This window comes from Calypte anna, chromosome 5, assembly GCF_003957555.1.
Source record: "Calypte anna isolate BGI_N300 chromosome 5, bCalAnn1_v1.p, whole genome shotgun sequence".
In the NCBI taxonomy this organism is placed as follows: Eukaryota; Metazoa; Chordata; class Aves; order Apodiformes; family Trochilidae; genus Calypte; species Calypte anna.
In genome coordinates this window covers 16,170,500-16,195,997 of record NC_044250.1, presented here as the reverse complement: position 1 = coordinate 16,195,997, position 25,498 = coordinate 16,170,500, and the positions used below count along the sequence as shown (strand labels likewise).

The following is a 25,498-nucleotide window of genomic DNA, read 5'->3' as shown; positions in this document are numbered from 1 at the left end:
TTTTATTATTTATTTTTTTTTAATGCAGCGTAGTCCAAGGATGCTGCTGGTTTGCAGGGGCAAGAGATGGACAGGACTGGAGACAGAAAATGAGAGTGAAAGAGTTTGCTGCTTTCAGAGCTGTGTCTGTCATGAAACAGATTTTTATTTTTTTGTCTTGTTTTCATGGTGATGTGAAGCACCTGCATGTTTCTTTTCATGCTAAATAACTCCTGCCCTGTAAAATTCTGCAAAGCTGTTGTGCCTCTAAAAATCAAGTGACACTGGGAGGCCACGTTTCTGTTCTGGAAGAACATCCTCTGCTGCTTGTAACTCTGCTTTGAGAGAGTCTTAAAGTGGAATTATCCTGTGGTTTATTTTCAGCACTTCCTTGCAGTTGGATGCAGTGGGTTCAGTCCTGTCATGCTTTGTGCCAGGACAGCTGTAAAACAGCAATATAAAAGAGAAGCAAACTGGGGTCAGAGCGGCTATTTGAATTATCTTCAGTGTTTTTACTAGAAAGAAATGGCTTTTTCTTGTTTGTTAAGAGGACTCAATATATTCTGCTCAGTATGCTGAATGAAGTTCTAGTAGTTTTTTCAGGTTGGGACAGGAAAAGGAGGCTGGGAATCAGGAGCTTCTTTGTTGTTTTGGTTTTTTGTTTTCACAAATCATGTAAAGGGAGGCAAATTCCCAGATGAAGAATAGTATTTATTTGGATAATGTCTGTATTCTATACTTCTTAAGGCAGTTGCTTAAATCCATTTAATGGATTAAGAAAAAAAATAAGAAGAAGAACTCTTCCCCATCAAGAAGCTTGAAGTGGTGTCTGCAGGCTTACAAAACTCTTTGGGAATGAGTAAATTCATAGGTGCTGTGTTCAAGTTGGGATAAATTAAATGCCAAAAAAATGAAGTTATTGTAAGTTCACAAAAAGAAGACTTTGGGTTTCCAGGGCTTCTGCTATTATTTTGATGTGACCCTGGGGCAAATTTACTTCTTTTATTTGTGCCTCAAACCTGAAAAACCTGAAAAAACCACATTGCAAGGACAGCAGCATCTCAGGAGTGGTGAGGACACCACCTCTCTGCTGTCTGCTGAAATCCCTGGGCTCCAACACTTTGCTGCTTGACCACCAGAAATCTGCTGAATGTTCACCTCTTCGAGGTTGATTTGTTGGGTTATTGCTGAATACCTGACAAGGTTCCAGGTTTCCTTCCTGGATTACTTTTCTGTTCATCTTTCAGATGACTTCCTTTTATTTTAACCTTTTTTTTACCCTTGCAGTCGATCTCACTGCACCTGAATGCTCCTCCAGTGCCCTGTGCCATGATCCCAGGAGAAGGGCAGTTTGTCTGTCCCCAGGGCATGTTTAATAACAGGCCATAAAGTGACCCAGAAACTTTTTTTCTTTTCTCCTCCTCTCCAGTCCACGTGAGATCAGGGAGCTCTGGGCTCGGCTGCGGAAGGAGCGTCCGGAGCTCTTACCCAATTTTGAGGAGTTTCTGTTGCGTGTTTCCTCGTACATCAGGGAGATGAATCATGAGAAGGAGTCCATGGAGCAGGCATTGAAGAGGTGAGGATGCAAGGATGCAAGGGGGGACTCGAGTTACAGCATGTGGAGGTTTTCCTTGCTCCCATCCTGATCCGATTCCCAGGGGTTTGTTTTGCCTCAGTGCTCCCTCAGTGAAACCCCTCTTAGTGCCACCCAGCTGTTGGTGGGAACCTGTTTCACCCTTCCATGTTGTTTTCCTTCTGGATTCTTTTCCTCCCTTGAGACTTTTGTGCCCTCCGTAGGAAGGAGACAGACCACGACCGAGAAGTCAGGTGTCTGTACGAGGAGATGGAGCAGCAGCTCAAAGCAGAAAGGGAGAGGCTCATCTGCCAGGTACCTCCTCTCTCTTGGCTGAAGTCAGACTCCAGGTGGTGGTTGATCTGCCCAAGGAGCAGCTCCCAGGGGTGGTGGGTGCTGGGTGCTCACCTGTGTATCCTTTCTGCTGCAGGAGGCAGTGAGACACGACAGGAGCAACCTGCTCCAGAGGGAGCTGCGCAGCAAAGAGCAGGAGCTGGAGAAAATTCTTTACCACCAGAAGAAGGTATCAAGACCCAAATCCTTTATAAAGAAGCATGTGCCTTTCTGCTCTCTGTCTGCTCATGCCTTTCCACACGGAGATGTTTTTACAAATGCATCCAATCCATTGCCCAGGTGGCCTGGGGGCCTGGAAAGGTTTTGGAGAGATTCATCTTGGGTGAGCTCTGATGGCAAGGGCAGGACAGCCCAGGCAGCATGGGTTCAGGACAGACAGGTCCTGCTTGACCAACCTCATCTTCTGTGGCCAGCTGACCCACCCAGGGGATGAGGGAAAAAACAAAACAAAAACCAAACCAAAACTGGGCAAGAAAGTCTCCCTGTCTGTCCTTCTGGTGCCTCCTGGTTTGATTCTCAAGCATCTCAAAGACTGAGGCTGAGCTGATGCTTTTCCCAGAGCTGGGATGGTCACAGCATCCAGGCCAAATCCCCCACATCCCAGCACAGAGCAGGAACTGGAGCCTCCCACACTTGAGGAGGATTTATTAACAACTGGGCAGTTTGGAGCAAACCTCACAACTGCTCTTAGAGAAACTGTCCTGGGGGGCTCTATGCAGTTCCACACGGGGTGCTCAGCCAGCAGGATCTTCATTTCCAAGGTAAGAACTCACAGTGCAACCCTTGCCAGAGGTGACCACTGTGATGCAGAGGCATTTGTGCAGCTCCCATGAGATTTTTAAGGGAATTTGCAGCACCAGAGCCTCCCACACCCAGACACCAGCAGCACACTCATTGGAGCCAGCAGGGCAATGGGAACACTGAGCCCCAAATTTGTGGTTACCTGCTTGGCCAAACCGTGGGCACCTCAGTCTTCTCTGGGTGTTCTCATCACTTAAGCATCTGAACCCTCATTTTCCTTCTGCTTGACCAACCTGGGCTGGTTCAGTGCCCAGGGCACCCACCCAGGGGATGAGGGAAAACTGTGGATGTTTCTCCCTGGCCTTGAGCCCAGTCCTTTGGCACCATCTCTCTCCCACAGCATTTTCCTGGAGAAGTTGGTGTTTCATGGCACAGACAGGTGGACTCTTCCCTGGGTTCAAAACTGGGTGCATGGCCTGGCCCAGGGAGCTGTGGGGAGCAGAGTTCAATCCAGCTGGTGCCCAGTCTCCAGTGGTTCCTCCCAGGGCTCAGTTTTGGGGCTGGATTTGTACAATCCCAGATTTGCAGATGGCAAAACTTGGGGTGGGTGGGAATGTTGATGTGCTGGAGGGGAGGAAGGCTCTGCAGAGGGACCTGGAGAGGGGGAACTGAGGGGCTGAAGCCAAGGGGGTGAGGGTGAGGAAGGTGAGGGCTGGGCCCTGCTCTGGGCTCACAACAACCCCAGGCACTGCTGGAGACTTGGGGCAGAGTGCCTGGAAAGTGCCCTGGGGAAAAGGACCCCAGGGTGCTGGTTGACACCCAGCTGAACGTGAGCCAGCAGTGTGCCCAGGTGGCCAAGAAAGCCACCAGCATCCTGGCTTGTCAGAGGAATGGTGTGGCCAGCAGAAGGGAAGTGGTGGTGCCCCTGTGCTCAGCACTGGGGAGGCTGCACCTCGAGTGCTGTGAGAATCATAGACTGGGTTGGGTGTGAAGGGACCTTAAAGATCATCAAGATCCAACCCCCGGCATGGGCAGGGACCTCTCCCACAGCCCAGGTGTCACAAAGCCTCATCCAACCTGACCTGAAACACTTCCCAGGAAGGGCATCAACAACTTCTCTGGACAACCTATTCCAGTATCCTGCCACTCTGATGAGGAAGAATGTTTTCCTCATATCTAACCTAAATCCACCCCCTTTCAGTTTAAAACCATTCCCCCATGTCCTGTCACTCCTCTCTCTGGTGAAAAGCCCCTCCCCAGCTTTCCTGTAGCCCCTTCATGGACTGGAAGGTTCTCTAAGGCCCCCCCAGAGCCTCCTCTTCTCCAGGCTGAACAGCCCCAACTCTCTCAGCCCATCTCCCTAGCAGAGGTGCTCCAGCCCCCTGCTCACTGTGGACATGCAAAGCAGTCCCCTGGAAAACAAACACCTCCACTCCTTTTGAAGCTTTTTGTAGTCCCTCAATTCCTGACCACACCTCTCTGGAACTCATGGAGTTTGGGCATCTTCTCCTTCCTGCTGTGTTCAGGTCTGGGCCCCTCACTCCAAGAAAGACCTTGAGGGGCTGGAGGGTGTCCAGAGAAGGGCAATGGAGCTGGGGAAGGGGCTGGAGAACAAGTCCTGGGAGAGGCTGAGGGAACTGGGAATGGTGAGTGGGGAGAAGAGGCTGAGGGGAGACCTCACTGCTCTCTACATCCACCTGAAAGGAGAAGGTGGGGAGGTGGGTGCTGAGCTCTTCTCTCAAATAAATAATGACAGGAGCATGGGAAATGTCCTGGAGTTGCACCAGGGGAGGTTCAGAGCAGATCTGAGGGTGTATTTCTGAACTGAGAGAGCAGTCAGGCACTGGAATGGGATGTCCAGGGAGGTGGTGGAGTCACCATCCCTGGAACTGTTTAAAACCCATGGAGATGAGGCACTTCAGGACATGCTCTAGTGGGCACGGTGATATATATATTTATATATATATATATAATTTTTTAATTTACTGGGGTGGGGGAAGGTGCTGATGGTTGGAGAGGGTGATCTTAGAGGTCTTTTCAACCGTGACAATTCTGTGAATCTTCCTATCAGCTGTACAATAACCATTTGGTAAGGAAGGGAAGGTAAAAATACAGAAGTCATGAATTGGGAGCCTTGTATGGTGTGTAAGAAAGCTGTATATGGACATACAAGAGCCAAGTGTCTCTAGTTTCTATTTTCAGGCTGCTTCAAAATAACCCACTGAGTGAACAGCTCTGTGATGCTTGTACTTACTGTAAATTTGTGTTTCCTGCCTCAGGATATACTGATTAATGAGGGACTAAAAAATCAAAACAGACCCTTTCCTCTATCCTGCATCCATGGCATGGATGTTTATATGGTATGATCCATTCTGGGTGTCTTTTTTCCCTTTGTCTGAATGCCTTGATGTGCCTCAGTTGGTCTGTGCAGGTCTGTGTCCTTCTAGAATATGGGGGTACAGAGAAGTAATCTGGTTAATGAAATGGTGCCTCTGAGATACGAGGAGAAACTAGGATATTTTGGACTTGATTTTGGAGAGAAGACATCTTCATAAGTGAGTCTTATGGAATCAGGAAAGTGATGGGTAAGGTCCACGTAGTTTTGTTGTTTTGTAAATCCTGCAACGTCAGAGGTGAGGGACTCAGTGGGAGCAGAATGAGTTTGCTTTAGAAGAAGATACTTCTGCACATAGGGATCAGTGCTGGAGGATGTGCAGGCTGGATCATCAGTTCAAAACCAGATTGGACAAACAAATGGACAACAGGCTCATAAATGTTTGTTTAAAAGGAGGAACAGTCAGGGATGTGGCCTCTAACATCCCTAGGCCAGGGACCAGAGAGATTATGGGGGTCTGAGGGGAAGGGATCAGATTTAGGTATTGTCAGAGTTTAACACTGTCCTGGCAATTAAACCCAATAACAGCTGCTCTGTCTCTATGAATCCCCCTCCCCTCCCTGATAAAGGAAGGAGAGAGAATAAGGGAGAGAGACTGATGGGTTGGAAACTGAACTGCACAGCTTTAATGAAACAGGAATGATGAACAGGAAAAATGACTAAATCTATACAAATATACAGGAAAATTGATCCCAGGTTCCTCCCCCTCTCCCCCAATAACTCTCCCATCCCCACTGAGGCTGCAGGGCAGCCCTGGGACAGTCCAGGCTGGAATCCTGGGGTCAGCAGCAGTTGGGAGCTGGAGGCAGGAACACAGAGATTCAGGCTGGGATGGATCAGGAGCACAGGCAGAGGAAGGGATGGAATCCTCCCAGGATGCTGAAGCAAACAGGGAAGGGGTGAAGGAAGGGAAGCAGGAAAGGCAGGAAGGGCAGGAAGCTGGAAGCTGGCTTGAGCCTGGTGATCCCTGAGATTTCTCCTGAGTCTGAGGTGTATGGGATGGAATCCTCTGTTTGGTCAGTTCTGGCATCTCTCTTGTCCCTTCCTCCCCAAAGGAGGCTGCAGGTGGGACCTCTTTATTCCTCCTGGAGGGTAAAATGTTCCTCAGAGCTGAGCAGTGTCCTTGGCTCTGCACACCAGGCTCTGGCTGGAACTCTAACCATGGAGTGGGATCAGTCCTAGAAGCAGACACTGTCTGAGAAACTTGCTGTGAATTTCAGCAAGTGCAGCTGCTTACAAGAGACTGAGCTGAGAGCAAAAGGACAAGGCAGAAAATCCCCTTTATCCTGGCCCAAAGCAGGACAGAAGTGTCCAGGTGTTAAGCTCCTGCTTCCTGTTCTTGGGGAGCATCTCCTCTCTCCATGGGTCCAGGCAGGGTACTGGGCTGCATGGACACGTTTTCTTACTCCTGTGCTCATTTCTGGTGCTCTGAGGCTTGTCCCAAGCTGTGTGGACAATCAGGTCCCTCTGGTGGTGTGATCCCAGCAGTGTGACTGTGCTGTTGGTGTAGCTTCCAACAGTCAGTGGGACAGAGGCTTCTTCAGAGCCTGTTCCTGGGTTTACTGGAGGATCCCAAGGCTGTGGGCAGCATCTGCTCTTTCTTAGTGTCACCTCTGCATATGTGGCCATGCCCACATTTCCCCTGATAAACCAAGGACTGGAATTCTCCAGGCAGTGCTCCCAGCCCAAGCAGCCAGAGCTGGTCCTGCTCCTGTCTGGTGTATGTGGGCACACAACACAGACAGATGAGGAGGGCAGCAAGAAAAAAACCCCAACACTTTATCATTTTAAAGCCCAGAGGGGGCTGCTTTCCATTTGAGAGTCGATCTGAACCTGCAGAACAGGTGTGCTGAAGGTGCTCAGGGGTTTCCATCACTGGGAGAGCATCTCTGGGTCCTTGCCTACCTCTCAAGAAGTTGCCACATGAGTTATTTAAAGGGCTAAGCTTGGCCCGGTGCTCAGAATGTTTGGGAGCTTTTAGAAACTGATTTCTTGTCCTGTGTTCTGCTTGTGCTGTTGCCTCTGACACCCCCACCCAGCCCTGGAGTCTGACTGACTCCTACTGCACTGCTCAGAGCTGATTCCACGTCCCCTCTGTTGTTGCCAGGATGGGTTCTATTGCTGTATTTTGAGGCTGCAAGTGGTCACCACAGTTTTTCCTCAGCACCAGCTTCAGCAGGGGGCCCTGGTTAGCTGGGATGGCTGGTGAGATCATGCCTGTCAGTCTGATCCTTCTCCAGGTGCTCTGCTTGTGCATCTCCAGGTGCAGCCACTTGGGAGGAACCACATCACTGGATGAGCATCTGACAGCAGTCTTTGAGCTTCCCAGTTCAGGCTTAGTTGTGCAGCTGTGCCCTGGTGGCATTTTAACATCCCTAGCTCCAGGTCCCCCATCACTTGACTTTCTGGTTGTAGGCAGAGATCTCCCTAGCACCTCCCTGTCCCTTTTCAGCTGCCAAGCCCCAGACAGGGAGATGCATCCTACAGCTGTGCTCACAGGGTTCTTACAGACACCCAGGTTTTCCCAGTTCTCCTTGGACTCTCATTTCCACTCTGATTTCCAATCCCTGACAGCACCAATCTCCCTGGGCTGCCTGAAGCACTTCCTCAGCTGTGTCCAAGTGTTTTTCTTGGTTTCCTCCCTGGTTCTGGCATGATGAAAGGAATTGCTTCTGATTCCCCTTCTTGATACCACCCGTGGCCTTGTAGACCCAAGTTGTGTTTTACCTCCTTTCCACCTCATGGTTTCTATCTGCTTAGTAAGCCTGTTTTCCTAGGCAGGATAGTAACCCAGAAGCTTTCCCCCCTGTGTTTAACCCTTCCTCCTCCTCCCCTGGCAGCTGGAGCACCAGCTCCAGGCTCAGCACTCGGAGCAGCTGGAGACTCGGATGCAGAACGAGAGGCTCAGGCTCCTGAATGAGAACCTGCTGGAAGAGCTGGAGAAAAGCAAATGGGAGCTGGAAGCACTGAAGGGGCAATTACAAAAGCTCCAGAAAGAGGCCCAGCTTGAACAAGAGCAGAAGGAGAGGTGAGAATGGGCAGGGAAAGGGGGTGCTGGGGCAGGGGACCCTTTGAAGCCTTGGTTTTATCAGAGGGTTGGTTGCCTCTCTCTTCCTGGGGAAAAGCAGTAACATCCCAGTGATGCTGCAGACTGAAACAGGGAGTGGTGCTGCTTCCTTCCACCTGCCTTTATTGGGAAAGAATATTCATTGATGAATATGAAATATTCACTGATCTTTGTTTATAAAAGCACTGTAACAAGTACAGGTGTTTCTCAACCTAAAGGAGGCTTCTTCTCCATGGATTTTCCAGTTCACTGTCACCTCTATCAAGTTTCTACAGATCCTCTTCTCATCTTTTCTTGTCCTGTTTCTGGGCTTAGTCTAATCATCCCTGGCTGAAACATTGGGGTGTTTCAGACCCAGATGGCAGTGAGCATCCTTCCCATCTCTAGGAGCCAAGGAAACTGGAGTGGGAAAGGAGAAAATGGGTTTCAGGATAAAGCAGTCATCCCAGCTCCCATGGCACTGCTGCTCCCTCTGGATCTTCCCAGCACAGGGCAGGGCCTCACCTGTGAGAACACCCAGAGTGTCTGGGAGAAGGGGATCTTTGTGTTTCCTCTCCTGTTAACTTCTTTCCCTGTTTAAAATCCTTTTCACCCAGGGATGTGTTTAGAGTCTCCAAGAACATGCAGAAGGAGAAACAAAGCCTCCTCCGGCAGCTGGAGCTGCTCAGGTAAGGGGAAGGCTGGGGAGATGCTGAGCATGGGGGAGGCTGAGGTTTCAGCAGAAAGCTGTGGGCAGTGGTTCCTGCACTCCTCAGACACTTGGTTTGGCACAGGGCTGTGCCAGCTGGGCAGCTCTGGCAGGGCTCAGGCTGCACCCAGCACCCAGCAATCCCTCCAGCAATCCCTGAGGCTTTCCTGCTGCCTAAGGGCACCCTGTGGAGCCCAGGCATGCACTGAAATCCAAGCACACCTGACAAAAATGACATCTTTATCTGTATCCCGAGCTCCCTTTCTGTCCTAGCTTTCAAATCCTGGTCTTTAGCCCACTCCTGATGAGTCCTTCCTTGTGTCTCCCTTTGGAACAGAGAGATGAACAAGAAGCTCCGGGATGAGCGAGATGCTTTTGAAGCCAAGAAGCTGGTTAGTTTAAGAAAGAAAATCCTAATTCCCAGCCACTCTCCTTCCATCTGCTGCTGTTGCTGTCACCACTCGGGGCCCTGTCACATCCACGGGGGACAATGATGTGAGGTCACCAGGCCTGCTGTGGTGCTTCATCCAGACTGCACAGCACCTCTCTGCCTCTGCCAGAGATGAGCTCTGATGGTTGCTGTGCAGACAGCCCAGGTTTCACCCAAGGCACACGAGCTTGTGACTGTCACTGGGTGCTGTGCATTGTGACAGGCACGAGGAGGGCAGTGGAGCTGGATGCATCCCCGGAGCTGGGTGGGGAGGAAGAAGCTGGATGCCCAGGTGACTGGGGTTGGAGAGCCATGGAGGCATTTGGGAGTTTCTCTGATCAGTTTCTCTGATCCCTTGGGTTTGTAGTAGATGTTTTCAGGTGTTCCTCTGGGGCAGCTTTCCCGTCCTGCCAGCTCTGCTGGGGTGGTGGTGCAGCAGGTGAACCTTGTGTCATGGGGCTAGGAGAAAGCAGGGGACCTCTGACACCTGGAACAGTCAACTCCATCCATCTCTGCCCTTTCCCAGTCTCCAAGATAAGTAAAAACACGTCGCCTATTTTTAATTCTTACATTTTTTTAATATGAAAAAGTGTTTGTCTTCCCAAATGCCACTGGCAAGGCTGCTCTGGGCTCTTCTTGGACCCAGCTCTTCCACCATCTGTCTTTGCCTGCTCTGCCCCCTTGCCCCACTTGAAGCTGTGGCAGCAGCTGTAATGCAGTGAGGATGGGCAGAGGCAGCCTGGTGTGGAAAGGAACGTGGAAGGAATCACAGGGATGGTGCCCAGGTAGGGGAAGAGAGACCCTGCTGGGGGAGAGCCTGGAGCTCTTCTCCAAGTGGAGCACCAGGTGTGTAAAACAGCTCAGGAATTGCTTGGAATGGAGGTGAGCTGTGTGTGCTTATGCCTTTGTGTGTCTGTTTCTGAAATCTGAAGGAAGAGTTTGGGTTTGGTTTGGTGTTTTGGTTTGGTTTTTTTCATTTTTCAAGCTGCTAAGTGTGTGTGTGTGTGTGCACACCAGAGCTTCCTGAGCTCTCTTTGAGAAACAATGACCACAGCCACTCTGTCCCAGAGTCCAGGACAAGCAGACAAAGGGAATGCTTTGTTCTCCTCTTTCCATGCACTGTGACTTTCCATCCATCCATCCATCCATCCATCCATCCATCCATCCATCCTTCATCCACTGCTGGCTTCCTGTGGGTGGGCTGGGTGGCCCCTGGGGACCACAGTCCAGGTATGTGCCTCTGGTTTTGCAAAATTTATCTGCTTCTCCTCTTTCATTCCCTCCTTTTCCCCTGCTTGGGACCTGCTCAGGGTGCTCTGAAATGTGCCATTTGCAGGGGTACCTGATGCAGAGAGGCAGAAGCTGTTTCCTCCCCTCTCCCTGTGCTGTGCTCCTCCTGCCAGGTGAAGCCTGCACAGGAATCAGGATTTCCCTTTGCCAGGCAGGATGTCTTGTTGGCCACTCTGATTCTAGTCTCCAGGAAAGCAGAGGGATCCCTCTGTCCCCAGGGGTGATTGCAGAGATGCTGCTGTTGTCACACCCCTGCAGAGGAGCTGCTCTCCAGGCTCTTCCACTGCAAGGGGCAGAGAAAACAGCAATACCTGAGCCTGGAGCAGCAAAAAGGGGGAGTCTTGCTCTCTGGTGAGGATCCCATGGATGAAACACTCTCAGGCAGAGTGTATCAGGGCTTTTACAGGCTCAAAAGAAGCCCAAGGCCTTAATAATCTCTGTGTTATTTCTGTGAAATGTAGGTGTGGTGAACTTTGCTATGAAGGTTCTTTCATAACAAAGGTTCTGAAGAGGTTGGGAGGAGGAGATGGGCTCTTTGGGGTTGGCAGCAACCCAGCTGCTGCCTCTTTCCAGCCCTTGGTGCCCATCTGAGTGACTTATGAGCTCTTCATAAGAGTTTCTGCCCTTGCCAGATGGGCAGACCCTGGGCACACAGCCCCCTGGGACACTATTTTGCCCCAGTGGCTATGTCACAGATAACAGTGTGTGGTTATTTCTGGGTGCTTTTCAGACCCAGGGCTTTCAGGTTCAGTTTCCCACTAGCTATGGGGTTATGCTTTCATACTCTTTGTCAGCAGAACAAATTTTCTGCTAATCATGAAGAATGTTTTGGGACTTTGACCACATAGGATATGTGTTGGTATTTCACTGATAAACCAGAATTTTTCCTATCCCATGGATAAACCAGGATCTTTCCCACCCAAACTGCTTGTACGTGTGCTGTTGCTGTTATGGAACCTTTGCCATGTGTGTTGTACAGCTGGGCTGTCACCTCTGTCCCTTTGCCACCCCAAACACACCCTCCCCAGCCCAATAAAGCATGGCAGAGCCAATGGCAAAGTGTGCCCTCTCGTTTCTCCTTTCTTACCCAGGTACACACTCAGCAGGTTGCCTGGGGGTCCCTTTGCTCCATGTGAAGCTTGAGACTCAGCTTGAGGCAGCTGGAACACAATTTTCTTGTTTCTGTGTGTCTGGAGAGTGCCCTTGAGTGAATTTGCCCAAACCCTGAGAACTTCCCCCCTGGCAAACCCTGGTTTGGCTGAACCACAGCCTGATAGTAGTGACCCAAGAATCACCCTGAACTTGGGGGTCCTTTGCTTTGGAAGATTTGTGCTCCACAGTTGTGCACCTCTCAGTGCTGGGTTGTTTCTGAGGCTGAAGATTCTCTTGAACACCAGTTTAATGTGAAATAAATGGTTTGGGGTTGGTTTTTCCCTCCCACAAACTTCCTGTTTGGGTGAGGCCCTCTCTGGAGTTCAGTGTCTCCTTTTGTTGGCTGGCAGTGTAGTAAAGGAGTTCTGGAAGTTCTGGCCAACAAAGCAGCTACTTCAGATTTTTGTTTGTTAAAATAAGCCAGGGGTTATTGAAGAAATATTCTCTGTAATCCTGTGACATGAAGGGACAGTCCAGAGCTGCCTGCAGGTGCCAGGTGCAGATCTGGGGGGGGCTCAGCCTCTTTTCTGCCCCCTTTTCTGCCCATAAGTAGCTTGTGAGGACAGGTCAGAAGTCTCCAGGCTTTAGGAGTGAGTGTTTTTCCTTTTCCCCCAGTGCTGGGCAGTGGGCACCTGTCTGTCTGTCTGTCTGTCTGTCTGTCTGTCTGACTGGATGTCTCCTGGTGCTTGGTGTGTGCAGCCGGAGACCTGGGGGTGATGGGGAGCTGGGAACTGGGGAGCTGCCAGGTCAGTCCTCTCCCTGCTGTGGGATCCTGGGCTTGGGATTGAGAAAGCTGCTGGATGGGGAGGATGAGGGCTGGGAGAGGAGTTCTGCTTTTTCTGGGGAGCTGTGGGCAGTGGTATGGAAGTGTTTGGTCTGGAGTAAGGAGGAGGAAAGCGTGGAGAAGGACAGTCCTGTGCAGAGCAGAATCCTTTCTGTCCTTCTGAGGAAGGGACCATTGCTCTGTCCCACAAAACAGCAGCCTAATAAAAAGGCAGCTGAGGAAAGAGAGCCTCAGATGGGAGACCTGGTGAAGAAGAAGCCCTAGAAGTAAAACTGACCAGAGGAAGAACTCAGTTTGGGACAACCCATTTTTGATGGGTTTTGTTGCAAAGGAAAAAGCAGCATCAGAGATGCAGAGATGCCTTTGTGCTTGGGTTGAGCTGAACTGAGCAAAGCAAGCCCTGTGCTCACCTCTGGTCTAGCCTGCTGGGGGGCACCCTGATTGCATGGGACAGGGGTACAGGGAGTACATGGTACAGGGGGTATTATATGGTACAGGGGTACAGGGGATATATGGTACAGGGGTACATGGTACAGGGGTATATGGCACAGGGGGTACAGGGGACACATGGCACAGGGAGTATATGGTACAGGGGGCACAGGGGGTATATGGTACAGGGGTACATGATACAGGGGGTACAGGGTACAAGGCTCCAGCCTTCCCTCTCCCAAGTGGTCTGCAGAAGTGGTGAGTGGTTGGTTAAACCTGGGCTGGTCAGGTTTCTGGGTTCTAATTGTATTTTTCATCCCTTCTCTTTTCAACATCCAGGCACCTCAGAGCAAAAAGCCCCTGCTGAAGAAAGGGTCAGTGGTAGGCAGCTCCCTGCTGGAGGACAAGGCAGTGACACGGTCAGATGGGTGTCTGTGTCCTGGCTGTCTGTGGTGTCAGTCTGTGTCTTTCTCAGTCAGCCTGTGTCCTGGGGCTGGTTCTGCCACCGTGGTGTCAGCTGGTTTGGAGAGCATGAGTCTGGGGTGCAGCCTGGCTGGGGGTCTGCTGCTGGGGTTGGCTCAGGAGGGAGCTGAGGATGGAGGCAGCTGAGGATGGAGGCAGCTGGGGATGGAGGCAGCTGGGGATGGAGGCAGCTGAGGATGGAGGCAGCTGAGGATGGAGGGAGCTGAGGATGGAGGGAGCTGAGGATGGAGGGAGCTGAGGATGGAGGCAGCTGAGGATGGAGGCAGCTGAGGATGGAGGCAGCTGAGGATGGAGGCAGCTGGGGATGGAGGCAGCTGAGGATGGAGGCAGCTGATTTCAGCAGCCCCTGGGCTGGTTCTGTGTGCAGTAACAGTGATGATAGGATGGGGAGGGAGCAGATTGGGTGAGCAAACCTAAAGCCACCAAAAGCCATGGGAGTGTTTATGGGAGGGGGAAGATTCTGATCCAATCGGATCACCTCCCAGGTATGCCAGTTCCTCCTCAGGCAGAAATCCTGTCCAGGGGCACCCCGTGCCAGAGCCCATATCCCATGGGAGAGGGAAGGGCTTGCACAAGGCTTGTGCTCTCCCTGGCTGCTGGCAGCCCCAAGGACAGGTCCCAGCTCCAACTCCCCCCACACCTATGCAGATGCTCACCTGGCACACACAGTGCTGTGTCACCAAAGCCTTTTTTTTTTGCTCCCACTGTCCAGTGGGACAGTGTCACTGTCCAGTGACTCCAGTCCAGGTCTGTCTGCTTGCCTGAAGTGTGCTGGCATCAGCACATCTTCACACTGCTGTGTGAGCAGCCAAAAGTGCTTTCTCTGAGAGGCAGGAGATGCCAGCCCAGCCCTGGCCTGGCTTGGAGCTGGATGTCCTGGTTCCAAACAGGTTTGAAAGGTGGCACATTCCCCTGATCCCTACCAGGGAATATTCCCTTGCTTCACTCCTGATGCCAACCACAGACACAGGTTTAGGTTCCCAGTTCCTTCCAGCTTCCACTCTCCCCTTTCCTGCTTGCAGTTCTGGAAATGGCCTTGGAGAATTGAGCCTCAGGCTCATGGGCTGATGGAAAAAGAGGTGGAGCAGTGCTGATTCCTGAGCCCAGGTTTGAATAGGTCTGAGGCAGAGCTCTTCCCTGGAAGGCAGATGTGAGGTCTGTGCAACCAGCCCCGTCCTCCCATCCTCCTCCCATGTTCTCCCATCCTCCTCCCAAGGGCTTCTTTGCAAAGATCCTGCCAGCTGAGTAAATCCCTGGGAAGGCTCATCAGGGGAAGTCTCACAGGGAAGGCAATGTGAGAAAGGGAGAAGTATGAGAATTACTTGTTGGTCCTGTTTCAAGCACCATGATTGAGAAACATTAATAAAATCCATTAGATCTGGAGTCACCATTCAGAAAGTTTTGTGTTTGCCCCTTTTCCTCCCCTCCTGAGGAGGCTTTGGAGTCTCAGCCCCTCACTGCTGTGACTCCTGCCAGCCCTGGGAGCTGGGACCCATTTCCCTGAGCCCGGGATGATGTCTCTGACTTCCCTGGGGAGAGGTTCCATCTGGGCTGGCCCTGGGCTGGCATTTGGGGCAGATGCAGGGAGGAGAGCCCAGGCTGTGAGCTGCCTGTCCCAGGAGAAGTGTGGGCATGGCAGGAGCTGAATTTTTGTATAATTGCAGAACTGAAAGAGGAGAGCTGTTGCCTTGATTCCTGCCCTAGCAGCACCAAGAACCCATGAGAGGGGGGTGATGTGCTCCCTCTGAAGAGTCTGATTGCCATAAGCAGTCTGATTGAAGTCTCTCTGATGTGCTTCTAGATGCAATCTGGTGGCCAATGAAGGCAAAGGAGGTATCAGTGGTGGATAAAGCCCCTTGTGTTCCAAGCCTTCTCACCCCCTTTGCCTGGTTCTTTAAGAAGCCAAGGCAGAGCTAAGATGCAATGATTTCAGGAGTTTGTCAGCTTTTTCCATCTGTTCTTCTGCAGGCTGTTCCTCCCCCCAGCCCCCAGCTCAGCTCTAAGCCCAGGGAATGAAATGCTTTGTGTGGCATGGTCAGGGCAGATCCACACCCCCAGTGCTTGAGCAGAGGTCCTGGGGATATCTTGCCCTTGGGAGTGGGATGTGGCTGGTTGGAAGGAGGGAGAGTTGCTTTTTGCTGGTGTTGTTTAAATGTTTTCCAGTCGCCAGCTTCGCATGCTCTGCTTCATTGGTTGGTACTGGGGGAAGTGGGAGGCAAAGAATCCTTGAAAAATGCAGAGGGTGGGAAATTTTTATTAAAATTGATGAAATATGTCAGTGTGTATGAGTCCAGCATAGCTCAGATGAGCTGTCTGCCTTTCCTAAGGTGTGCTGCTGGTGCTCCCAGGGAGCGGGGGATATTGGACTCAAGGAAGAGGTTGCCCAGAGAGGTGGTGGAAGCCCCATCCATCCCTGGAAGTTTTTAAGGCCAGGCTGGATGGGGCTCTGAGCGACCTGATCTGGTGGGAGGTGTCCCTGCCCATGGCAGGGGGGTGGAACTGGGTGAGCTGAAAGGTCCCTTCCAGCCCTGACAACTCTGTGGTTCTATGATCTCCTGAGGTCCCTTCCAAGCCCTAACATTCTGTGAAGAGTCTGTATGAAGCAGAGTGTATGAAGCAGAGTACCTGCAGGTGTTAATTGTGCACTAATTGTTTCCCACTGGTTGTTTTGAAAATTTGCAACCTCATCTGCTTCCCTTCCCCCCTTGCCTTCCCACCCTATTTGTGGTGCCTGTGGACTTCCATACAGACAACTAGCCCCAGCAGAGCTCCCCTTCACCTTCCTGGGGGATGTGTCCGTGGAAGAACCCAACAGAAAGAGCTGTAAATCCTTCCCAGGCCACGGGATGTGGCTGAAGATGGGAGAAGGAGGCAGCCCAGCCTTTGGAGAGAAGAGCACAGCCAAGGAGAGCTGGTCCTGGGCAGCAGATGCTGAGTGGCTGAAGGTGACTTTGAAGGGTGATGCTGACTGTACAAAAAGTGCAAATGGATTAGAGGATGCTTTGTTGCTTCCTAGAGGACAGCCTGTTGGCACTAAAGCCAGGGTGAGTCTAAGTGCTTGGAGTTCTTCCCCCAAACACCTGTGAGCAGGAACTTGAGGGTTTCTGACTCCCCAGGTCCCTCCACCTCCATCCATTTATAGTGCTGGGGTCCAATGCCTAAATCAAACCAGAGTCCTGCAGCTGGGCCTTTCAAAACTGCACCTCTTTCTTCCCTTGTAGCTCCAGGCACTGGAACCAGCCAGCTCTTCCCCAGACCACCTCTTCAAAGTGGTGTTTGTAGGGAACTCTGGTGTTGGGAAGAGTTCCTTCATCCACCGCTTCTGCTATGGCAGGTTCTTGGCTGGGCTCAATGCAACCATAGGTGAGTGTCACGGTTTAACACTGGCCCGGCAATTAAACCGAATAACAGATGCTCTCTATTAATCTCTCTCTCTCCTTGATAGAGAAAGGAGAGAGAATAAGGGAGAGAGACTTATGGGTTGGAAATCAAACTACACAACTTTAATGAAACAGTAGTGATAAATAGGTAAAATTACTAAATATATACAAATATACAGGAAAATGGAAACCACATTCCTCCCCCCTTTCCCCCAATAACTCTCACGTCACCACCGAGGCTGTAGGGCAGCCCTGGGAAAGTCCAGGCTGGACTCCTGGAGTCGGCAGCAGTTGGGAGCTGGAGGCAGGAACACACAGATATGGGCTGGCACGGATCAGGACCACAGGCAGATGAACAGACAGGATCCTTCCAGGATGCCAGGGAGGAAGGGAAGCAGGAAAAGATCTGGCTCGGCCCACGTGATGCCTCAAATTTATACTGAGTGTGACGTATATGGGATGGGATACTCTGTTTGGTCAGTTCTGGCATCTATCTTGTCCGTTCCTCCCAAAGGAGGGCTCAGGTGGGGCCTCTGTGTCCTTGGCTCTGCACACCAGTCTCTAGCAGTAACTATAAACATCAAGTGTTATCAGTCCTAAAAGCAGACACACTGCATGAGAAACTTGCTGTTAATTTCAGCAAATGCAACTACTTACAAGGGACTTAGCTAAAAGCAAAAGTACAGAAACAGAAAACCACCTTTATCCTGGCCCAAACCAGGACAGTGAGTAATAGGGTTCCTCACTCAGGTGGCTAAGAAATGTGGGAAAGCCAGCTTGGACACGGGCTTTTTGCCAGTGTTTTATCCCAGCTAAAGATAAAGATGGTCCCTCACTCAGTTTGCAACCCATCCTGCAGTTTCCCTGCACCTCAGTGGTGTTGGTCCTGGCACTGGCAATCTGCTGCCTCCCCATCCTCTCATCACTGTCACCTTCCTGACAGGTATGGATTACCAGGTGAAGAGTCTGGTGGTGGATAACAGCCAGGTTGCCTTGCAGCTCTGGGACACAGCTGGACAAGAAAGGTGAGCAGCTTCTGGCCCTCCTGGCAGGCTGGGTCAGGAACAGGAGGAAGGATTGTACCTGCCTGCTTTCTGGTGGCTTCAGAAGGACCTGGGAGGTTGCAGCAGCTATTCCAGGGCTGCCAGGGCCTGTTCTGAAGGTTTCTAGAAGCTATTGCTGTGACGTGGCTCCCAGACTGACAGAAATGTAGTTTTCCATAGGTGTGACCTGCACGGTTGTGGCTCCAGGTTGTAAATGCAGAAATCACTGTGGGATGGGGTGGGGTCCCAAGCTCCCTCCGAGTTCTCCTGAGTCAGCATTTTTCTAGGCTCTCCAGCCTTGAGAAGTGGGCCCGTGCCAGTCTCATTGAGTTCAGCAAGGCCAAGGTTCTGCACCTGGGTCAGGGCCATCCCTGAAGTGTGGTCAGCAAGTAAGGGGGGGATGCTCCCCCTCTGCTCTGCTCTCCTGAGTCCCCACCTGGAGTTCTGTGTCCAGTTCTGAGTCCCCAGCACATGAAGGACATGGAGCTGTTGGAGTGAGTCCAGAGAAGGGGCACAGAGATGATGGGAGCTCTGGAGCATCCCTCCTATGGAGACAGGATGAAAAAGAGACAGGTCCAGTGAAACCTTATAGTGGCTTCCCAGTACCTGAAGGGAACCTGCAGGAAAGCTGGAGAGGGACTTGTTACAAGGAGAAGGGTTAATGTTAATGGCCTTAAACTGGAAGAGGGGAGATGGAGGTTGGACATGGGGAAGAAATTCTTTAATTTGAGGGTGCTGAGCCCCTGTCCCAGGCTGCCCAGGGAAGCTGTGGCTGCCCCATCCCTGGCAGTGTCTCAGCCCAGGCTGGATGGGGCTTGGAGCACCCTGGGCTGTGGGAGGGGTCCCTGACCATACAGAGGGGTTTAAGGGTGAGCTTTAAGGTCCCTTCCAACCCAAATCATTCCATGGAAAGCTGCAGGAGAGGGCTGGAGGTTAGGATGGGAAGGAGGCTCTGGATAAACATCCTGTTCTCAGATTCAGTTTCCTGCTGCTGTGCCCAGCACCACTGGGTTCAGGGGGTGGAAAGGAGTGTGTGAACCTTTCCAGGTCTGATTCAGACAGAGCCAGCTCAGGCTATGGGGAAGGGGATGGAACTGCCCTGCTGGACTCTCTCAGGGAGGTTTTGAGCCTCTTCCACCTTCCCTTCTGCTGATGGACTGGGGAAGTGAGCATCCTTGGCAGAGGGCAACGTAGCTTTTTGTGCCAGGTTCCCCATTTGAAGTCTCCAAGAGTTTCAAAAGCAGGGGCCATGGCAAGGTGTTACCAGCAGTGCTGGGGAGGAGCAGAGTTTTAAAGGACACACTTGACCTTCCTCTGCTACCAGAGCTGTGGGTCCACCACGACGTCCATGAAAATCAGACTTTATTTAGGATGCACTTTGAAAGCAGAAGCTGAAAAGCTATTTCAAGGGGGCTGGTAACCTTAAGAGCCTGGCAAAAATAAGTTCTGGTTCTTTGGGGCTAAATATGTAATATTGGGCAGGGCTTCAGGAGGCAGCTGAGGTCATGGAAATGTAAATTTACACCAAATGTGCTGTGTTCCTCAGTCAGCTGGACCCTGCAGGCCTGGTGGGAATGGTGCTAAGTGGAAGTACCTAGTGAAAAGCAAACTATTTCTTTCAAAATTAAGCTTTATCCTGAAGAAATAATGATTTTTGAGGGGGCTCTTGTAGTTATTTCAGTGCTGAAGCTGAGCAGTAAGGGGAGTTATGATATGAGGGGAGTTATGTTTTATGTTATGTTTTATGTTATGTTTTATGTTATGTTTTATGTTATGTTTTATGTTATGTTAAGTTTTATGTTATGTTTTATGTTATGTTATGTTTTATGTTATGTTAAGTTTTATGTTATGTTTTATGTTATGTTATATGCTATGTTATATTGTGCCATTTTGCTGCCACCAGATTATATCAGAGTCCAAATGAAAGATACTGTCTCTGCAGAAGGACCTTTAGGGTAGCAGGTCTTAAACATGGACTTGCAAGAGAGAACTTAGCTTAGAAGAGGAGTCTGGGGAAGAAGAAAAAACTTTTTTTCCTTCTAGAAAAATATGAATTACTTCTTACTGGAGGTGCCCACTCGTGAATATTCCATGGAAGAGAGAGAGGAACTCCTTGGAGCAGGGAAGGAGAGCTCCATGGTGACTGTTATGGGACCAATCACATTACACTGGGTGTTCCTGGTGGGGCATCTGGCCTGACCTGTAGCTCAGAGGTTTGCCAAAAATAGGCTGTGCTTTCCCAGTTGAGTAATTGCCAGAATTGTAGTGAAGAGAACAACCTCAGGCACTCATCTGAAGAGTTCAGGAGGGTGACTACTGCTTGCTGCAGGTTTCCTTGGCTCTTAACAGACCAGGAGTAAGGTTGTTCTGTGTAAGGCTGAACACCCAGTGAGACCTCACTGCTTCTTTTGCAAATAATTCCATCTGTTTCCAAGCAAAGTGTTTGCAGCCTGGCCCTGTCACCAACTACTTTGAGGTTTGAAGGTTGGGTTGGGGCTTTTTGCTTGGCGTTTGTTTCAAAATCCAAGTCTGTGTTTCCAACTGCTACCCACGGGACAAAGTAGGTGGCCAGAGTTCCTCCTAGAGATTGTGTCCAGCTACTGGTTTTGTGTGTGCTGCCATTTGTGTGTGCTTGCTTTACACATCCCAAACCTGAGACAGGCTGTGTGGATGCTGAGTGGAGCAGGCAGCATGCACCCAGCTCAGGCTATGGCACAGCTCAGCCTCCAGGTTCTCCCAGCCACTGGAGAAGGCTCGTGGGGTGTTTTTTTTTTGCCTCCCTGTCCCTTTTTGTGGGCAATTCCCTTTTCCTAAACCACCTAACCAGATTCTCTGCTCCTTCCCTCCTGTTTTCTCAGCACGATGCTGAGAGCTCGTGGCTGCCTGGGGGTGCAGGGACCCATCTTGTCTGTCACCAGGCTGTACACACCCACCCAGGGGACCCCCAGTTCATGCAGAGGGGCTGTACTGACAGCCAGATAACCCCATGCTTTATGTTTTTCCCTGCCTGTGGTTCTGAGAGTGCCTCTGGTTTGGTTTGGGCTCAGGTTCCGGAGCGTGAGCAAGCAGTACCTGCGGCAGGCGGATGGGATTCTGGTGATGTATGATGTTACAGCTGAGGGCTCCTTCCTGGCAGTGAGGAGCTGGATCAGCAGTGTCCAGGTGAGAGCAGGACCTCAAGTTCTCCAGTGCTCCTGGTGCTGTTCCAATCCTCGGATCCCCCGGGAGGGCCCACGGGAAGGGGAATTCCCAACCAGATGCCACGGGTGGGTCAGGAGAGGACCAGGGGCTCCTTGCTGAAGGCACCAAAGGCAGTGAGTGGGTGCCCATTCCAGGAAGGAAGGCTGATCCCATGGCAGAGGGGGTTGGGACATGCCAAAACAGTGTTTGTAAGGAGCCCATGGCATTGGGAATGCCTTTTAAACACGGGTACCTCACACCTCTGCTCAGGCAAGGAGAGCTCGTGTCCATCTGTGCAAAGAGGGATGGCCCTGGGGCACTGAGGAGGAAGTGTCAGCTCAGTGGGGTGCTGGGACAGCTCATAAAAACCATAATATTAACAGGGTTGGACCCTTGAAGTCCCTTCCAACCTGACATTCTCTGATTCTGTGCATGTACAGCACGCACAGGCACATCCTGACTCTGCTCTGAGATTTCTAGAGGAGGCTGAAATAGCACTCATGGTTTCTTCTTTTTTCTTTTCCTCATTTGCTTCCAACGTTGATTTTCTTTTCTTTTCTCTTTTCTCCTTTTCTTTTCTCCTTTTCTCCTTTTCTTTTCTCCTTTTCTCCTTTTCTTCTTCTCTTCTCTTCTCTTCTCTTCTCTTCTCTTCTCTTCTCTTCTCTTCTCTTCTCTTCTCTTCTCTTCTCTTCTCTCTCCCTTCCCTTTTCCCCTTTTCCCCTTTTCCCCTTTTCCCCTTTTCCCCTTTTCCCCTTTTCCCTTTTCCCCTTTTCCCCTTTTCCCCTTTTCCCCTTTTCCCTTCTCCCCTTCTCCCCTTTTCCCCTTTTCCCCTTTTCCCCTTTTCCCCCTTTTCCCCTTTTCCCCTTTTCCCCTTTTCCCCTTTTCCCCTTCTCCCCTTCTCCCCTTCTCCCCTTCTCCCCTTCTCCCCTTCTCCCCTTCTCCCCTTCTCCCCTTCTCCCCTTCTCCCCTTCTCCCCTTCTCCCCTTTCCCCCTTTCCCCTTTCCCCCTTTCCCCCTTTCCCCTTTCCCCCTTTCCCCCTTTCCCCCTTTCCCCCTTTCCCCCTTTCCCCCTTTCCCCCTTTCCCCCTTCCCCTTTCCCCCTTTCCCCTTCTCCCCTTCTCCCCTTCTCCCCTTCTCCCCTTCTCCCTTCTCCCTTCTCCCCTTCTCCCCTTCTCCCCTTCTCCCCTTCTCCCCTTCTCCCCTTCTCCCTTCCCCCTTTCCCCCTTCTCCCCTTCTCCCTTCTCCCCTTCCTGTGGCTGTGTATTCATACTGCCATCTGCCCCCCTGGTTTTTATTTCCAAAGTCTGAATAAATGCATTCATCTGTGGCTGGTGTCTGGTAGCAGAGACAAAAATACCTGTCTGTGTCATTTAAATAGCATTATATCATTTAAATGTGTGCAGCTGAGTCAGAGCTGCAGGGAAATTGTCAGGGGTGGGTTTGTTTTGATTGTGCTGAGTATCAAAACCCAAGAGCTAAGCAAAAGCAGAGAGTGAAGGTTTTTAATATTAAATTCCAGAGGCCTGGTGGGGAAAAAAAAAAAACCCAAACCAAAAAAAATCCTAGAAAAAAAGAATAACAAAACTCCTTAGCTATTTCTTTGGGCTTGAAAACATGAAAGGTTAAGATTTTCCAAACTATCCAACCTCTAAAAAATCAGGTTCCTTTCAGGAAGGTGAAGCTGAGCACCTGGAAACTCAAAGCACCTGAAATCTGTAACTTTTTATAAGCTCTCTCCTCTTCCTTTCCCCACCTTAATATTTATCTTGGTTTGAAGCTGTTGGGGTTACTGTAAGTCATCCAGGGCAGCCAAGTTTGGAAATAACTTGGAGACCTGTTCTGCACTCCTTGTCCTGCTGATGTTCTAGAGGGAGTTTTACCAACAGTAACCACAGCTCCAGGAATCACCTTGGAATAACAACAGTTCCCACACAGACCCCATCCAGGAGCTGGAAAGTGCTCAGCTTGCTTGGTCAGTGGATTTTCAGCAAGGGATGGTTGAGTTTAGGGCAGCACATCAGGCAGATGGCAGCACACATCCACACAGAAGTTACTTATTTTAATAAGAAGCTCTGCCTGTACTTAGATTCTGAACAGTCTGTGGGACAAACTGGTTTTCTTTAGACTTTTTGTTACCCAGAAAGGAACTTGCACCCTATCTTCTCTCTCTTGGCATCCCAGCTGTCCATACTAAACATCTGAAATAGATTCCTGTGGTTTGAGCTTCCTTCCACAAATCCCTGGGGTTATTTGAGGAATGGCCCCTTGGTGAGCTCAGGGACCTGATCCTTTTGGGATCCTTTGCATCAGCTGCAACAGGAGCTGCTCCAATAGATTTCCCTCCCACAGCTGAGTCTCCAGGGTGCTTTATTCTGTTTCTTTTGCAGGAAGGTGTTGAGGATGGATCTGTGGTCTTTCTGCTTGGAAATAAAACGGATGTTGCACAGAGAGAGACCCAGAATGTGCCCAAAGTGGAGGGGGAAAGGCTGGCAAAGGTGTGACTGTGCTCTGCTCTTTGTCCTGCTCTGCAGCCTCCATCCAGCCTGACTCCAGAGAGCCCTTCCTGGAGCCATTTCCCAGCAGGATGCTTTCCCTCTCCTCCTGGCCCTGTTTCTCCGATGCAAACCTGTAGTGAGGTCCCTCTGGGAATGAAGGAGGTGCTGCTTAGCCTGGGACAGACATGCTTCCCCATGCTCATGGCTGTCCCCTGAGGCTAGACTCCTCCTCACAGAGCTGCTCAGTGTTTCTCAGGCTGGTTTCCCCTTTGAGGACCCCCCCAATGCTTGTCCTGCCTCCTTCCTCCCTCTCTGCATCCGCATGCCCAGTGGTACCCTGGCCCCTGGCTGAGGGGAGGTGGGTTTTCACAGACCCTATAACACACAGGGAATCCAGGTCCCCCCTGGGCAGATGTTTCCCTGAATAAATCCCCCAGTGTTCCCTGTTGGACACTCTAACTGGGCCCCCAGTGCTGAAAGAGCATCCTCCTTTTCCTGGCTCAGCGAGCAGGGTGTGTGCCCCAGCAGGGTGTTACAGCCACCCCCTGCTTCCCAGCTGTTCCCAGCAGAGTTCCTGGTGCTGAGGGGGGGGGGTTGGGGAGGTGTTGGGGCAGAGGTGGGAGCAGGATGGGTGCTTGTTGTGCTCTCTGGCAGGAACACAGAGCTGTCTTCTACGAGTGCAGCGCGCTGAGCGGCTACAACATCATGGAGCCCATGGTGCACATGGTGAGGTCAGTGAGCAGGAAAACCCCCCCTGGGGACTGCAGAACATTGCTGTGGTTCTCCTGGGGAAGAGGCAAGAGAGGGGTTTGCCAGAGACTGACTCTGCCACTTCCCATAAAAAGACCTGGAGCAGAGTTCCCTTCCCTTTGGCTTCGGGTCCTTGTGAGTACCAAGTGCAGACTGGATGCTCCTGCATGGAAAGCTTCACCTGGCAGTGCTGGTGTTGAAAGACTGGGATTTTAGTTTCAATATTTAAGCACAAAAACCTTGGGTACTACCCCAGCTTTTAAATTGGCATTTTCAGTGTGAAGTCTGCCTGCATTTTAAGGGTATTTTACTCCTTATCTCACTAAGTGTTGTATATAGTGTGGTAATATTTTTAGAGGGAGATAATACAACTTTGGAGGCCTGAAAAAAGTTTACTCCAAGATTTTTAGCTTTTAAAAAAGCAGGTGGTTTTGGAAAAATTCTTTGGAAACATGCAAAAAACAAACAAACAAAAATTACCTATTGTTTTCTTTTCTCCCTTTACCTCCTGCTGCATCATCTCTCTTAAATTCACAGCAGGACTTAGTTGTTCATTAACTGGGATGATTAACTTACTAATTAGGTAAATCACACCTCCTACAGCATGCTTTATTACCATGCTGCTGTCTGAGATGGCCCAGACAGGTGAAGCAAGCAGTCTGGGATTCTGCCATCCAGGTGGAAGCTTGGGAATAAGGCCAAGACCACTTACACCCTGGTGTGCTGCTCTGAGGACTAAGCCATGCTCTCCCCTCATGTGTGTGTCCAGTTTCTTTCCCTGTTTCCCAGCTCCCAGAGCAGCCTGCTCTTCAGAGCAGTCACTTTTTATCATCCTAAATGTCCATGGGATCAAAGGGCAGAGACACGTGTCCTGGCAGGAAGAGCTCAGGAACTGGGTTTTCTTGACCTGTGCTGCTTATTTCAGGTTGCTGACAGCACGAGAAGCCAGGCAGAGGGAGAACACCCTGCAGCTGGAAGCTGTGAGCAGGAGGAAAGGGTGCTGCACGTAAGGCACATCCGTGTGGCAGCAGGAGACCTCTGCCAACCCTGCTGGGGCTGCCCTTGGGCAAGCCCCATCTGATGGTATCAGCTCTGCAGAGACTTGGGGCAGCTGCAGCTCTATCCCCACCTGGCAATTTCAAGCCTAAAATGTGCCTGTGATCTTCACTGCTCCGTTTCCCAACCCTGCACACAGCCCTGGGCTCTAAAAGTTGGGGAATTCAGCTGCTCTTGGCTAAGAGCACAAACTGGGCTGGAAAATCTGGAGAGGTCACTTCCCTGGAAAA

The 25,498-nt window shown here is 50.9% G+C and overlaps 1 protein-coding gene across 1 annotated transcript in view; it reads left to right on the top strand.

Moving 5' to 3' along the window:
* CRACR2B (calcium release activated channel regulator 2B) overlaps window positions 1-25,222 on the top strand; it is a 47,297-nt gene extending 22,075 nt beyond the window's left edge. The window contains exons 7-20 of the mRNA XM_030451553.1: window positions 1,409-1,555; window positions 1,777-1,867; window positions 1,983-2,075; window positions 7,883-8,070; window positions 8,706-8,777; window positions 9,135-9,189; window positions 13,222-13,301; window positions 16,115-16,409; window positions 16,587-16,728; window positions 17,689-17,770; window positions 20,836-20,950; window positions 23,355-23,462; window positions 24,117-24,193; window positions 25,138-25,222. Coding sequence (XP_030307413.1) covers window positions 1,409-1,555; window positions 1,777-1,867; window positions 1,983-2,075; window positions 7,883-8,070; window positions 8,706-8,777; window positions 9,135-9,189; window positions 13,222-13,301; window positions 16,115-16,409; window positions 16,587-16,728; window positions 17,689-17,770; window positions 20,836-20,950; window positions 23,355-23,462; window positions 24,117-24,193; window positions 25,138-25,222 — 1,630 coding nt within the window. The remainder of the gene's footprint in view (window positions 1-1,408; window positions 1,556-1,776; window positions 1,868-1,982; window positions 2,076-7,882; window positions 8,071-8,705; window positions 8,778-9,134; window positions 9,190-13,221; window positions 13,302-16,114; window positions 16,410-16,586; window positions 16,729-17,688; window positions 17,771-20,835; window positions 20,951-23,354; window positions 23,463-24,116; window positions 24,194-25,137) is intronic.
* Window positions 25,223-25,498: the final 276 nt, after the last annotated feature.